At 45.7% G+C, this 16,888-nt stretch overlaps 1 protein-coding gene across 4 annotated transcripts in view; it reads right to left on the bottom strand.

Annotated features, from left to right (window-relative positions):
• ETS1 (ETS proto-oncogene 1, transcription factor) overlaps window positions 1-16,888 on the bottom strand; it is a 131,049-nt gene that overhangs the window by 25,253 nt on the left and 88,908 nt on the right. For 2 of the 4 annotated variants that reach the window (XM_041770477.1, XM_041770478.1), the window contains exons 4-8: window positions 15,882-15,983; window positions 7,918-8,037; window positions 6,175-6,375; window positions 3,341-3,418; window positions 2,109-2,357 (exon numbers count right to left, since the gene is read on the bottom strand). In XM_041770477.1, coding sequence (XP_041626411.1) covers window positions 2,109-2,357; window positions 3,341-3,418; window positions 6,175-6,375; window positions 7,918-8,037; window positions 15,882-15,983 — 750 coding nt within the window. The remainder of the gene's footprint in view (window positions 1-2,108; window positions 2,358-3,340; window positions 3,419-6,174; window positions 6,376-7,917; window positions 8,038-15,881; window positions 15,984-16,888) is intronic. The other 2 variants (XM_041770479.1, XM_041770480.1) reach the window with 1 other exon arrangement.

Raw genomic sequence — 16,888 nt, 5'->3', positions numbered from 1 at the left:
ACTGGATTAGGCACTCAGTTAGGCTACTGTGCTCCTGCAGGGAAGCATGTGTCCTCTCAGACGTCCACTGGCCAGCTTCTCTGTGACAGGTCTCAGAGCACGGCCCTTCCAGAGCCATCTGACTCCCCCAAACAGACCTCAGAGCATTCTACATAGCAGACGGGGTGGCCCCACAGCAACCCGCTGGACAGACTGGCACAAAGACAGTACTCAGAGTCCAAAGACATGGGACACAGAAGCACTTTGTACGCTACCATGCAGTACACGGGCACCAGGATGATTGCTACTAGTAATCAGCTAGCGGTGAGGCCTTGGGTCTAGCCAACCACACCACGTCAGACGCGGTCGGCCTCCAGAAGATGTCAGGTCTGTAGGACTCCTCACGTGCCAAAGCAGCCGTGAACAACGAGGTCTTCCTCTCCAGTGCACATGGCCGGGTTGTTGCAATGGACGGGCCGCAAGGTCAGAAAGAAACACCGTGTGCCCCTTGGTGCAGGTCACTGTCTGGTCCACACTCATGGACATGGGGTTGGAAGGATGGTTGGGACCAAAACCCAGAACCAACAGAAGGGGCCGGAGGAGGGACAATCCCACGAAAGCCAAGCCAGACGCAACTTAAAAACAAGGAGACAGCAGAGCTACCCAAGTAACGCCGCGGATGGGCCCAGCCCTCAGACCCGGCCTCATCACCTAGATGTACAGAAAGCCCCAAGAGAAAGAAAGTCATTTTGTTGCTTTGACCTGCCCGAGAGAAAAAAAAAAAGAAAAGATACACATACATGTGTGTATATATTTAAATAGACTTGTATCCAAAAATAAAAAAGTCAGAAAGGGGAAGGCAAAACTGGTCCCACCCATCCCCTTCGGTCTGAACACAAACACCCTGGGGCCCTGAGAAGGAAGATTGCAGGTTCAGATTTTGCTAGGGACTTTCCCTCTGCTCATCCTAGGGCCTGCTGGGAGGAAGCGTGAGGCTGACACTCGAAGAAGACGACAATGTGTATGGCCCCCAGTGCCTGTACAGTGATTCTTCAAAGTAAAGATGTCTTTGGGCTCCCCTCTAAGAGACTCAGAAGAGGCAGCAGGGTCAGCGCTGAGCAGAAACCACTACGGGGCCGGCCAAGCCTGCCTTCTGTGACCAAACGTCTCAGAGCGCTGCTCACATGAGCTTCCCCTGTTCCTCTTCCTGTCCATAGCTTTTTCCCCTAGATCCACTGGAAAAGTCTTTTTTTTTTTTTTTTTCAACTCTCTAGAAATCGGCTAGTTCTTCCTCGATGAACGAATCCCTCCTTACGGAGGACAGCATTTTTCTCAGACACAAAACAATCTGGACATCTGTTTAGGCGGGCTGCACCTCTGAGCGTTCATGTCCTGATCTTAAATTTGGGTGTACTTACCCTTTTGGTTTTTGTTTTTTTTCTTTGCTTTATAAAGTCAGTCAGTTCTATTTTGAAACGCTTACTTCACTGTCAGTGAATATTTTACCATTGTCATAATAGTCATGTCAACAAGAGTACCTTCTTTTGGAAGCCTCTGGCCACCTCTTTCCCTGGTCCTCCAGCTAAATACACACTTTCACCACACTGCTGATGACCGGTTCCAAATAAACCGTTGGTTAACCATCTTGTATCTTCCCAAACCAAAGAAGTCACAGGAGGCTAGAGAGTCCAGGCTGGGAAGCAGAGGTCACCCAGATACCAAGCCGGGGTCTGCAGTCTGATGTGGGATTACTCTGGGAAGATCACTAGGATGCATGGGAAGCTAAGGGCTTTCGAGGAGGGTCACCTGAACCATTTGTGTCTTCCCCAAGCAAAATGCTCTCAAAGAAGATAAATCATACCTTAAAAAAACAACCATCTGCAACTAGACTTACCATTTAATAAAATGTTTTACCCAAATAGTTCCAAGTCCACCATGGACACATGGTCTTTGCCATCACGGTAGACTTGGCTAAACTTCCATGTTGGAAAGCTCTTAATATCTAGACATTTTAATGGAAAGGCTAAACTCAGGGCCCGTGGCAAAGGAAAAAAAAATGGGACCTGAAAAACTCACAGTCAGGTAATTCTTGGAAACCCAAGAGCGCCTAGAGAAGAAATCTGACCTACCACGACTGGTCCTCCCCATGCACATGTTGTCTGGGGTTACAACTTCTTGTTTGATGGCAAAGTAGTCAGTCTGCAAGGTGTCTGTCTGCAGAGGGTCCCGGAGAATGACCGAGGGGTAGTCGTTCTCATACTTGAGGGAGAGGAGTTCCTCCGAACTGATGGGATGGAGTGTCTGGTAGGACTCTGTGATGAAGCTAGGCTCTGAGAACTCCGAGGGAGGAACGCACTGAGCATGCTCGATACCATAACCTGGAAACAGAACATGTGCCGTTGGAGAGAGGTCCAATTTGTACCCAAAATAAATAGGCGGGTCTTCACCATTCACAACAGCCCCACAAGATGAAAACAAACTCTGCATTAGAGAATGAAAGGAACGTATTTTCAGTGAGAAGGGCCTGGGTGTTTAACCTTGCTCCACTACTTAACAAGATACTTCCTTGACAAGATAACTTCCCTTTTCTGGCTTAATTTACACATCTCTAAAATAGGGATGATTGCAATCTCCCTCAGAGCATTGTGATGAAGAGCAAATGAGGGCATATGTGTAAAAGGCCTACCGATACCTCTGGCACATGATAAACTCTTGGCATCTCAGTACTTAATATCATTGGTGTTATTAGAATAAAAATCATAATAAAGTAAAAGGGTAAAATGAAAACAAACCTGCTCAAGACTCCATTTGAAAGCAAGACCACTAGATAAGAACAGCCCTACCCTAATGCTCCTCTGGCCACCTCTCCAGTATAGTTACGTATCATCTATTTGAAGGGAGAAGGCTTTGTTTCCTGTAATGGAATCTGAAGCTACATGTCACAGTCTCGAGGAAGGATCAGAGGCAGTGTTGTCATAGCTAGTAGTAAAAGGGAAAGAACAAGAGCCACAACCAAATCCCTAACCCAAAACTCTGATGGCCACCAGGGCACACAGCATCAAGTAAGATCAAAATTCAGGGGTCAAGTCATGGGCCCCCCGCATGGTTTTCCTGCTGAAGGTATCAGGAGAGATCCTGGTGTGTAGTAGTTTGCAGGTTAATAAACATATCAACATGTAGCTAGGTTGAAGCCTCATGCCTCGTGGAGATAACAAAATAAGTGACAAAGAGGCTACATTTAAGCCAATATTATTTTCCAGAGAATCACCACGAAACAGCCTGAGAGCATCTGGGTCAGGAATCCTTTCCTAGGTTCCCACCATAGCAAGCCAAATGAGAGAAGAGTGGAAGAGGAACTTACTAATGAAGTAATCCGAGGTATAGCGGGATTCTGGATAGGTAGGGTTGACTCCATTCACTTGATACGGTTTCACATCCTCTGTAACAGATGGGGCAGGGAACCAAACGAAAAGGTCAATATGCAAGTAACGTTTGGCCTACGAGGACCTTGGACACAAGGGTCGCAATGATCTCAGTCCCTCTAAGAAATCGGCATGTTCATTAACTGAGCTGGTGTCTGAGTCTACCCTGACTGGGGCCTTGTCTAGAGATGAGATCACAAAAGTATGGCTAAGTCTATTATTTCAGTAGCTGCAAAATGGGATTTAATATCTTGGAAGCAGCACCAGTGAGTAATCTCTAAGGGTTGGGAAGGCATCCCACCCTCATTCTGATGCACGCATGTAACACATTACCATCAGAGGCTTCAAGACATCTGGGGAAGCTACCCCAAATCAATCCCTAACGCTCCAACTGATCGGTTCCAAAATTTTTCAGAAATATATTACAATCTTTAGGTAGGTAGATTTTGTAGCCTCCACTTCTTCCAAAAGCTGTCTAGTTTTGGGGTTGCTTTTTTCCATCACCCCCAGATTTCAAGGGGTAGGCCCAGAGAAGAACAGGAATACTGGGAAGGTGACAAGTTGGTGGATATGGCCGGGCTCACGCAGAGACAGAGGACAGTATCACCAACTGCTGTTGGCAACCAGGTGCCACCTCCCCTTGGAATGAGAAAGGAATGGAGCACAGACAGGCCCTCCCCGAATTAAGGTGAGCTCGAGGATCCTCTCATCACCCTGGAGCCCAATGGGTGTGACCTTGACCATTGTATGGAGTGGTCTGATTCTATTTCACTGCAAATCAGACATAAAGAGGGAGTGTTGGCTTGTTTTTTTTTTTTTTTTTTTCCTCAGGTATCTGATAGCTCGTTGGGAGCAGAGATTGCTGGGAAAACAAGTTTATGCCTGCACAGAAAAACAGTTCCCAGTTGAGATAAAATGATTACGCTTTGCTTTAGCAGCTTATCAGATTGAAACATCCCTGTACCTTTGGCCCTCCACCCCACCCCACACAGCTATGTTCTGGGGCCGCGTTGCTCTAGTTTAATTACAGAACAAAAGCAGTAGCCGCCATGCAAACTTCTTGCTGTGGCTCTTCAAGGATCTAAGCAGAGAGGGTTCATACTGCCTCTCCCAGATGAAAATGGGTGGGATGATGGGACTTTGGTTCCCCAACATTCTCAATGATTTCCTGATCTGCCTGCATTCTCTCAAACTGTTCCTCTGCAGGAAGGTAGGCCACACCTGTCTCAGGGGCCCAGACGCTCCCCCATATTATTACACAAAGAACGCAGGGCAGGAAGTTAAATCGAAGAGACCCTAGTTTAAGGAAATGAGTGATCTTGAGGAAACCACCTAATCTGCCCTCGTTTTACAGATGAGGACACCAAGAGTACATGCCCCTCTTATCTCACAAGGGCTGCTTTGAGAATCCAAAGAGAAAACGCATCTTCAGGCACTCTGGAAACCAGGAGCTGCCACAGACTTATTAATGGCAACTGTGATCACAGCCCCTCCAGCCCACCTGGTCGCTCCATGGAGCTAAGTAGAGGCCAACAGCGTATTAGGAGAATATATTTGGGTTACACGGTCTGGTAGGATCCACTGCTGTGTTTATACGCCAACGGTTACATCGGATGGGTTATGAGCCTGCCCTATCTTTTCCCTCTATAAACAGGTCACTCATGTCAACACACAGGAGTGGGCGTGTGTGCAGTTACGCGGACACCAAGCTTCAGGAAGCCTGTTCCCCCGCCGGCCTCAGCGGTGGCAGCCGCAGCAAGATTCACCTAGTTCTTGACTGTGTTTATTTATTTATTTTCCAGCAGAAGCTGAAGAGAAGGAAGAAAGATAACACTCCTGGGCCCAGAGGAATCTAATTTGGGGCTCTCCTGAGCATTGCAGGGTGGAAAATACCCTGAAACAAAGGAAGGTATTATATGGACTAAAAGTGCTAATCCTGAGCTTTGCTCCCTGCCCCCAGCGTCTGCGCCAAGGGTTGGAGCGGGTGACCACAGGGAAAGGGTGGGCCTGGGTCAGGGAGGGCAACGGGCTTCTAGGCTTACAGTCAGCTGGAGGGCACCGCTGACTGCTGGTAACTGCAATTTATTTTAAGAAGAAATTCAGAAAAATAAGTGCAAAAACACCCAAGTTTGCCGCCTGCTGCTGTTTCTATACTCAGCCAGGACTGTGGTACATGAGTCACTTGGTCCAAAAAGGTTGGAAGAGGCTGGTAGGGGAGGCCATGTCATTACAAGGTTGCAACACGGTATCCTGATATAACCCCAGCTGTGCTCCAGATGAAAAAGGTAGCCCACACGACTGCAATTCCACCCCAGGTAAGGGGCAGAGAAGCCAGTCTCAGTAATTAGCTCTGAGAAGCTAAGCTTTCTGGTGGATGTGGACAGGTGTCACACTGCCATGGATCAAGGGAATGTGTTTTAAGGTGGCCAGGAAAACAAAAACAACAACCAAAAAAAAACCCGTCTGGCACTGCTTGAAGAGCATAGGAGTCTAAGGTAAGGACTGGGATCAGAATTTTGCATATCAAGGAGCTTTGGGGGGCGCAATCTTGTGAAATATTAAAATCTGAACCTCCAATACATAAAAAGAAAAAGAAACGGACATTTATTGAGCACCTGGCACATGCCAGCCTGACGTGTCTCGGCAGACCCTATATGCTGTGAGAAGACACCCACAGGTAACGGCATCAACGTCCCACCAGGGGCATGTTCCCCTACCTACTGCCGCAGCAACCCCACGCAGCTTCCACCTTGCTCTGTCCCCACACCATTACCTTTCTGCAGGATCTCGAGATGTTCCCACAAGATGTCCCCAACGAAGTCTGGGGCCAGCTCGAGAAAGCAGTCTTTCCCTAGTGCGCAGAGGGCTGCTCCATTCATACAGAACTTCTGGAAGTCCACACCTTTCAGGCTGAACTCATTCACAGCCCACATCACCCAGTCCCGAACATGAGTTTCTGTCCACTGCCGGGGGTCTGAGGAAAGGGATCAAAAGACAATCCAGCAGGTCAGCTTTTACCTCTTGCCCCAGCATCAGGGAGGACATTCAAGGATCTGCACTCACTGAGGATGTTTTTCTGATTTACAGATTTAGGAAGCACCAGCCCTAGAGGCACGTCGCGGGGCACCTTCCATAACACTCCTCCCCACACTCAGCATCTCCACCTTCTCTATCCTGCCAGCTACGAGGATCACTACCATCAGCCAAAACGTAATACATGAGTAAGTCTCCACCCTCTATTCAGACATAAATTCATGAATCTCCTCTCTCACTGCCTTATTTTCATGAGGCTCTTTTTTTTTTAAGTCCAGGACCAAGGAACAAAATGACTCCTTTCATAACAATAATAACAAAGTCAAATGTGTGCACTTACCTACCCCTGCCCTTAACTGTCATAACTGACCTGAGATGTTAGCATTAATCATTTTTATCTTAGCAGACTGTGGCTAGTAACAACCATAGCAACTAGTAATAATAAGTCATTCAAGTGGTACTTAGTCATGATAACATTATCAGGTGCCTGTATCCATTATACCAGACACCCTGCAAGAATGGGGCACATCAGGGAGCAGATAACATATCCTCTTCCTGCGGGGCCTGAGGTTGAACATGACTACGCCAGTGTGGTCCTTAGAGAGCTCGGAGGATGGCAGGCAGGCTTGGTGCTCACATCGCCTGCTGTCCAGGTACCCCCCCCCCACTTCCACCCAGCAGATGACTTCATGAGATGCTGGGAAAACCCAGGGGTCAGAATTCACCTTCTTCTGCTTTGTGATCCTAATAGGATGTTGGGCACTGCTGTCAGCTAAGGTCTGTAGTGACGTAGTATATACATGAGAAAAGGTTTGGAGGTATATTCACAGACTGACTAAGATGTGGGTCTGACTGGGCTAGGAGCTGTGGAGGGCATTACTCTTACTCAACAGAAAAGTGTTCTCTCCACTCTCAATTGTTCGGGAACTGTTGTTTGCTGGAGGCTTAAGTGTTCTCCAGTCATTTGTCCTTTCCGACAACTCCAGTCCCCTTACATTCCTGAATAAACCCTTTCAGATGAGAACACCCAAGCATAAACACATTTCGCCAAATCACATGGAAAAGAAAAGAGCAATCAGTTAAATTCCAAGGAATCTAGCTCACTGGGTTCATCCAATGATGGCCCAAAATGACTCTAAGACTGTGTTTTCCAAGATTGACTGTGCTTTGGAATTACCAAGAATTGCAACTTCTTGGGTCTGGGACATGGTCCGGGCTGTGGAATTTTTTGAATATCGTGAATCTCACATGCAAACAAGTTTGGGAACCACTGTCCTAAGACCAAGATGGCAGTGGCAAAACCTGGGAGATGGGGAAGCACTGGCATGTGCCCTACGATGGTTGGAGCAGACGTCTGCAGGCAGTGGCAGGTGCTGTCCGACGTGTGCTTAGTCATAATGTCTACCTCACACTACAGCTGAGAAAACCAACCTCACCCAGAAGTCTGATCCCATCCCTCTCTTTTCCCATCAACAAAACACACCTTTTGGAATTCCCAGTCGTTGCTGTTCTTTAGAGAAACCACTGAAAGTAGCTTTCAATGCCTGAGACATCATTTCTTTGCTGCTTGGAGTTAATAGTGGTACATCAGCACATTCCATATCTGTAAGGAAAAGAAATGCCATATGAATAATAAAAACAACACAGGCGATGAAGCTTAGCTCATCTCACTGCGGCCATCATTAAGCAATAGATACAAACAGCAAATCATTATGTTGTACACATGAAACTAATATATGCTAATTGTATCTTAATTTTAAAAACTAATAGGCAGTTAACCACCCATAAAATACGATAGGGCATGAATGGCCTGAAGAAGGCAAGCTGAGAAATAACTGTACTACACGTCCTCACTAGGGCAGGTAAAATTTGGGGGGCTTTCCACAGCATGGTAGGCCCCTTAAAAAAAAAAAAAAACCTGACTCTTGCCTAGAATGTTCTGCATCCTCGAAAAAAAAAAAAAATGCTCATTCTTTCTGTGTAGCTTTACTAATTCACCTATAGTCCTTACTCATCCTTCACATTCAGTGAGAGTATTAATGTTGCTACCTACTTCCACGAAAAGGAAATAACAACATTCATTCACTCAACAAATCAATATTGAGCACTTGCTGTGTGCAAGGAATTAGAGAAGCAAGCAGTGAGCAAGACAGCAATGATGACTGCCCTCATGGAGCTGGACGTGAGGACATTCTGGCAGGGGATCGATCACTACAAAACTAGCTACACAATTAAACATTCAAAATCTCAATAAGGGCTTCGTAGGAGAAGCAGAAGAGGAGATGTTAACATGGAACAGTTATCCCTGCAAGTCTGGGGGAATCAGAAAAGGCCTTCCTCAGGAGAACAGATGCCTGACCTGAGATCCAAAACACATATACTAGTTTAAACAAGAAAAAAAAAAAAATACTCTAGACCAGTAGTTCTCCAAGTGTGGTCCCCAGAGCAGCTGCATCAATCATCACCTGGAATTTGCTAGAAATGCAAATTCTCAGACCCTCTCCAGACCTCCTGAATCAGAACCTCTGGGTGGGGTGGGGGACCCCAGAAATCTATGCTTTAACTCACAATCCAGGTGATCCTAATGACCATCCTCATGGTCCTAGACAAGGGGAAGAGCACATATGAAGGTTATGAAGAGGGGGGTAGGAGGGGAAACTTGGTCCATCTTAGTATCAAAAAGATTAATGCAGTTGGAGCAGAGAAACCAGGAGGACAGTTGATTAAGAGGAGGGGGAAAGACAAGCATGGAATCTGTTCAGGCATCCTAGTGGACATGAAGTGGTACCATGCTGCAGTTTTGATTTGCATTTCCCTAATGACTAATGATGTTTAACATCTTTCCATGCGCTTATTGGCCATTTTTGTATCTTCTTTGCAGAAATGTCTATTCAAGGAATTGTGCTCATTTTTAATAGAGTTGTTGAGTTTTTCTTGTTGAGTTTTAGGAGTTCTCTATATACCTGAAAGAGTTGAAGTGGGGTCTTAAAAAGAGATCTGTATGCTTATGTTCGCAGCAGCACTATTCACAATAGCTAAAATGTAGAGGCAGCCCAAATGTGTACCAGTAGATAAATGGATAAGCAAACTGTAGTATATACACACAATGCCATGTTATTCAGCCTTAAAAAAGAAGGACATTCTGACCTGAACTATGACACTGATGAACTTTCACATTATGCTGAGATAAGCCAATCACAAAAAGACAAATTATATGAGGTACTCAGAATAATCAAATTCATAGAGACAGAAAGTAGAATAGTAGCTGCCAGAGCCTGGAGGGAGAAAGGGAATGGGGAGCTGTTGTTTAATAGGAACCAAGTTTCAATTTTACAAGATGGAAAGAGTTCTGGAGGTGGATATTGGTGATGATTGCACAACACTATCAATGTATATAACTCCACTGACCTGTACACTTAAAAATGGTTAAGGTGGTGAATTTTATGTTATGTGTATTTTACTACAATAAAAAAATGGGGGGGGGGGAGAGAGTAGATCGCCTTAGCTATTCTGTATAGAGTGGGTGAGGAGGTAACCACGAATAGATGTGGGAAGATTTGGCAAAAAGTTCTTGCATTACTTGTGACGAAAGATGACGGTGGCTTTGACTAGGGAGATGGTGATACAGGTCATATAAGTGGACAAAGTTGAAGTGCATATAGGAGGTAATATCTACAAAGCCTGATTTCTATTAGGTGGTGAGGAAGAGTGAGGAATCAAAATCTGCACATCCACCAACATGTCACCCCTGGCTATATCCATCTGTATTTTTATCTCCACGTCCAATCCCTCTTGTATTCACAGACCACGTTCAGAGCAAAGATACATAAATATGGCTCAGGTTAAAAATCCTCTGTATTCACCTCAGGCACAAATTCCCATAAAAAGCAAATAGGAAGACAAAGAAATGACCTGAGAATTCCTACTAGCCAACCTATGATCTTTAGGCAGTGAGACACTTTACCGTAGTAATTTCCAGAAGCCCTCTTCCTCACCATGGATCTTGAGTGTATCATATGAAACTGACTTATAACAATGGCTGAGTTCCAGGCAAGGCTACTGTAGAAGTTCCTCAACCAGTAATCCCTAAGCTCTGGCCTTTAAAAAAAAAAAAAAAATTTCCCTGGACATACGTATGTGTTACTGGTTAAATAAGATGGAAATACAGAAGGGAAAAGATGACCATTACTGATCTCTGTAAAAAGGAGCCAATATATTGCCTCTGAATGTCAAAATGAATGGAAAGTACATTGCAAGAAAGAAGAGCCAGCACTTTCCCTCCAGTTTGCTTTGAGTGATGCCATAAGGAAACAGCTTGGAGTTCAGCTCTGCTCTGAAAGCACCGAAGGGTTCACGGCAGCTGTTCCACAGGCCCTGCCACCAAGGGTGAATCTGAAGTTCTAGGGAGTGGAGAGTTTGGGCTGCCCTGGGACGTGCCCAAAAAATTCTAGTAATCTAGTGGAAAAATCAACATGCCTCCAGGAAGGTTGACAAAATGATGGAAAATCCCAGATTGTTAAGAGGGGGAGGGGATAAAATGTTGATTACATAACATCTAGCTCTTCAAACAATGGAGTAATCATCAAATGAGTCACCAAGAAAGACATCAGTGCTGCCCCTTTGTCCCCACTCTACACGCCCAAGAACAGCTAAGTGTCAGGTCCAGAAATGTCCCCACTTAGAGTAGAAGTCAGGTTGACCTCAGAGAAAGGGACCTTTTATTTAATGGCCTAAGGGCAGTCCTTTTCAAAGGGACAACTACAGCATCCCCACCTCCTAGCACAGAGCAGAACCCAGGAGTCAATCAACAAATGTTTAGTTAATTCAATGTTTTCCAAATTTGAATCAACTTTCCTTCCCTTCACTCCCGTCCAACACAAATTCATGAACTTGAACTGTGTGGGTTTTGTTTTGTGTGTTTGTTCCCACTATTGATTTATGATTCGATGAAAAGAACTTTACTGATGGCGGAAATTGGCCAGGACAACACATGTGGAAAATACAGGCCAGGCCAAATGCACAAGCGGTGGTTGGGCTACAAGCTGGAACTGAAGTCCAGTATTGGCTGGGAGGCCCATGCATCTTCTACACAGAAGATGCCAAGGTGATGTGAAGGCTAAGGATGACAAGAGAAAGCCCGAGAAAGAGGTTTCCTGGAGTCTGCTTCCTATAATCCTGCACACTCAGGCAGTATGGTCTGGACAGGACCGCTGGGCTGACAACTCTCCGTGCAGCTTCCTGCTTCCTGTTAGGGAACTAGCCTTTCCTGGCTCTCGCTTGCTCTCTCCAAGAGAAGCAGCTGGAATGACTTTTGCCTGTCTACCTCAATGCCATCTCCAAAAGCCTGGTCCGCATGCTGTCAGCTGCAGCTGCACAGCGCCCATCAGCTCTGCCCCTGGCTGCTGGATCTCTTGGAAAAGTGCTCACAGCCCAGCTGGTTGGCAAAGGCCAACGCTGCACACTCGGGACACCTGCATTTAGACTTGATGAGGTCAGGAGAAGGCGTGTCATTGCCCTTGGACCAAGAGGATTCAGACAGGAAAGTCAGAACTTTCCTCCCTTGTTAAACAGTGTGGAATACTGGTTAAAAAAAAAAAAATGCAAACCCCTTCTCCAAGTGAGTGAACAATTAGCCAGGATTGTCTCTATCTGGGCATTGCATTTAAATGATGATGAATAATCACATTTGAAAGCAGACATCAATCTAAGAGATTAAACTCTCTTCATAGAAACTATGAATGCAAAAATTCCCCCTCTGGTGCTAGTTTGTGATCACAGCAGTTCTGTTAATTACACTGATCAACAACAATAAGGAAATCATTACACAGGTGGAGAGACTATGACCTGGGGTAGCCCAAGCAGGCACCTCTGTCATTCCTGCTACATTTTTATCTCATTACCTGTTCTAATATTTTTGCCTCAGGTACCAAAGATTTCTAATTTTATGGATGGCATCTAGAAATTAATCAATGCCCACCCCCCTAGAAATTCACTAACTGCATCCCCATGGACAAGAACTAAAGTTGCCTTTGTGTTAATATTGGTAATTGCAGTATCTTGGACTCAAATAACACGTTTGTCTCAAAATGCTGAGGACCTGACCCAAAGACAGATGATGCCAATACACTGGAGACTCTAAACACAATACATGACAAACTGAAGACACTGCGAGCATATTGGATTTCCTACCCAGGGCTTATTCCTCAGGACCCTAACTGTGAGTTAATATTTATAAGAATCACCCCGAGTTTCAGAGAAAAGAGTTGTACAGAAGCTGGTGAATGAGTAACAGTCCCAAACGCTTGTCTTACCAAGCCTGCACAGTATCGAGGCGGAAATGAGCAGAGAGCACTCCCTGATTCAGTAGGGGCATAACGAAGCCGGGGCATTCTGAATGCATGGAAACATCTGCTCATTTTGCATTGTGGCCTGACCCTGAAGAAAAGTTTATACACACCCCATGGATGTTTTAAGTCAAATGTGGAACAACGGTTTCAATTCACTTATATGTAACTCAAGGTTAAGGGCTGTTCGATGTCCAAGAACCTGTCCAGGATGTTTTCATGTGACTTTTCATGCCCTTCTGTTAAGCCGTTTGAAACTGAATGGCTCATATCAACCATGTTACGGAGAATCTACACCTGAAGTGATGTTTGTTCCAGAAGAAGTCAGGACATGGCCTTACTGACCTGAGACGTTTCTCCCCTCACCGTTCTCAAAAATAAAGTGGGGTGTCTGGGATCCAAAGGCTCGGTGATGAGAAACAAAAGTAAGAACTAGAAAGGCCAGGTGTGTTATTCCAGTCTTGTGAGATCATCCAACTGGCCAAACCCCACCAGGTTACCATGATGGTATTATCTGTGTGTGGTGGGTGCTGTCCCAATCAAGAGCAACAACATGAAAGAAACACCAAGGATGAATAATATGCCTTATATCTGAAAACCCATTTATGGCCCACGAAGACCCTTCCTGGATACTATTTCATGATATCACATGTGAAACATCCAAGGATCCTGGGGAGGTATTACAGGATCCCCATTTTACAGATGAGGAAACAAAGCTCCGAGAGATCAAGAGCTTGCCATAAAATTACAGAACCAGGAAGGCCCAGCTGGGGCTGGACCCCAGTCCTGCAACTCTTAAACTCAAGCTCTTTCAACTCCATTCCATCGCAGAAAATAGGAATAGATCAGAGATCCAAGAAAACTAAATTTTTTACAGCTCAGAGAGAGAAAATGGGACTTTTATTTCTCAGCTGGAAAATCAGATACATTTGAGGAAATAATTAAAAACTTAAACAAAACCTTTCCTACAGTGAACAAATGCAGAATTTCACATGGCTAGCCCCACAAAGACATAATTAAAAGCCATTCACAGAATCAACTGTAATCGTGTCCTTTCTTGGGAGTGTGGGTAGTGACACTTCCTTCCTTCCATACAAAGTAACACAGGTTAAATGACAACCTGGCTTCCTTCCCTGTCTGTGTTCACCCCTGAGTCACCTTGATGAGCAACTGTGCACATAATATAAGGTTAATTAGTTACATAAAGAGAATTCTGAAGACAAGGGAAAAAAGACATAGTGGGGTGTGCGCGGGGCTTGACTTGGCTTGTTGGTCAAAATCCATGGGTTCTTATCTCAGTTTTGCCATTAATACAATCACACTGGATAAGTCATTTAATCAGTGCTTTGCTAAAAAGAAGGCTATTAATTGGTTCTAGGTTAATGTTAAGTAGCATTTTTAATTTTCCTTATCGCAGTTTTCAAACCATACACCAAAGTAGAAGGAACAGTACAATGAAATCCTATTCAGAATCTATCAACACTACCAGTTTCTATTTCATCTCCTTCCCCCACACTGAAAAACTGTAAAGCTAATCCCAGACCACATGTCATTTCACCCACAAACATTTTATTGTCATGAAGACATTCTCTAGATAAAGGAGGATCGTAATAGGAAAGCTAACGAGAGACAGATAAACTCCTGGAGAAGGAAAATAAGGCTTCAGATTACTTTTCACAGTGCTTAAACCTAGGTCTAGCTTATTGATCGGCCCATGTGAACCACAAGGGCTTGTTTGAAAGCGGCATTACCATGATCTGGAAAGTGAGGAAGCGGGATCAGAGAGGGATGGCTCAAATTAGGATGGAAAGCCAGTCCCTCGGACTCCCCTGTCCTACAAGCAGAGACTGCGGGGACCATTCTTCCTAATGTCTGCGTGAACTTATAACTGCAGCTACGAGTCTGCAGGAGAAGGCTGCGGACTCTGGCAAGCATCCAAAGGGCAGTGCCAAGCTGCCTAGAAAGTCCCAGTGTGGGAGAGAAGGCACATTTACTCCTTTAGATCAAGAGAAACAGAAAAATGCCCGTGGCCAGGGGCTGCTAACGCTGACCCCAGAGGTGACTGTCCCTGGAAAGTTGTTACTGGTCTCAAAGAGGACTTCCCCAGTCAAGACACTAACGGCTCAGAGGAATGTGACAGGGCATCTCAAAACCCATCACCGCTGCTCTCTCTCTCTCTCTCTCTCTCTCTCTCGTTCATGGACAGGTGGACTGGAAGGAGCGATGAAGAGACCTGTAAGGATACTCTTTCTCCCACACTCCTGATTCTAAATCCTGTAATAGGCCCTAGAAACTTGGCAGGCAGGCCTTCCAGCTGAGGGAGCTAGAATAATCCACAAAGCTTCTGGGCTGAGCTTAGTGCAAAGAAGGGAAATAAATGTCCCTCCTCAGCCCCTCAGCTCTGTTTTCACAGACCTAATGATGTGACGGAGCAATGGGGGACAGGCAGGACTGTGCTCCGGCAAGCCGAGAGCAAGATAGGGCTTGTGTCCCCTTGTGGAGCCACCCATCCCTTCCTAATAGTCCATCACTGCCCCCAAGTAAGGGGACACCGTGAGCTCTGAAACAGACTCCTATCGGTTAGGAAAACATACAACCAGGCTTCCGCCCTTCTCTTAACACCCAACCTCCTACGAGTCACCAGCCAATAAAAAGCCATTCCAAAGAGGGGAGAAACGGGCTGTGCAGAAAAACCCCCAATTCACCCTCCAACGACCTGACCCAAAATGCAGGCCAGTGAGTGTCCAGCTACAGCCTCTGGGCTCTGCTGCCAAGGCCACCACCACCGGGGAATGCACACTGCTTGGGTACAACGTGCCACCTCGGGGGTAGGTGGCCCTTCTCGGACAGAAGCCATCACGGGACAAAAGAGATGGTCCAGGGCGAGGCAAAGCATGCTCCCAACTGCACCGGCAAAGCGGCCCCGGGGTCCTGCAGCCGGGCCTGGGAAAGATGCCTGCAGAGAGGGCTTCTGAACATCTGAACATCTGTAGGAAGTGACTTCAGTCCTCTCCCTTCTCCCCTCCATCCACCCCTGCCCCATCCCCCAAAAGGAGTTTTAACACATTATTACCACTGAAGTCCTGAGGATTTGGTGACTCACCAGGCTCACACATGGTTCCAATGAGCCCTTGACCATTACATGGTAGGGGAGCAGGAAAAACAAATGAAAGCGGTTGTAATTCGGCAGCGCCGGAGTTCAGACCTGCCAGACAAAAGGGATTGCAGGCATGTTCCCAAATCCGTTCAGGCACCTGACATGCAAAGCTATTTTTAATCACTGGATTTATTTCTTTCCTACCCCTTCCACCATCCTCCACCTCAGCAAATGTTTCGAAGTCAGAGCAAAACCCAAATTAATTCCAGGTGTTCAGGGAAACCCAGAGAGGCTCTTCCGTTCCAAAATCTGAGCCAGAAAGCAGAACTGCCCCCTGGGTCCTGCAGCTAAATTTTCTTGCTCTTTACTTAGAGGAGTTCAAATCTCCTACCCTACACATTGGGCAAATGGCCCGAAAGGGGAAACATTGAATGAGTGTGCCCTGCTAGAATGACTCCTCAATTATGTGTTGGGTTTTTTTTTTTTTTCTTTTCTTTTCTGGCATCCTAGCAAGTGAAGGTGCATGAGACAGGTCTCCAAGACCAAGGAGATGGAGCTTTCTTTCGTTATCCAGGATTCTCTCCCCACCTTGCAGTGAGGTTTAAATTAAATTAAATAAGTGTGAAAATACCAGCGCCCAGCAGAGAGGAGGGGCTCGGTAAATTACTGGGGACTTGGGGAGAACTAAAAAGTACCTTATAAAATATCAAGAGTGAAAAGACTACGCGATTTTTATTTCCTAATGCTTCCAGAGACAGCAAGGGGTAGGAATCTGGCAAGTTTCCCAGGTACAAGTAAGCAACTGAGAAAAGGAGAAAAATGAATGCAAAAATCCGATTCTGAGATGTCAATGGAAATCGACATCCCCTGAATATCGCTCTTTGTTGTAACAGAACAGACTATTTTTCTGACCTACTCTGTAGGCTCCAGTCGGCACTGTCACCCCAGGTGTGTCCTGCCACGACAACACCTCCAGGATCCAACCTAAGATGCCTTTTGGCTTTCAAAGCTTC

Source organism: Vulpes lagopus, chromosome 10 (genome assembly GCF_018345385.1).
Source record: "Vulpes lagopus strain Blue_001 chromosome 10, ASM1834538v1, whole genome shotgun sequence".
NCBI classification, from domain to species: Eukaryota; Metazoa; Chordata; class Mammalia; order Carnivora; family Canidae; genus Vulpes; species Vulpes lagopus.
This window is presented reverse-complemented; position numbering and strand designations above follow the sequence as displayed.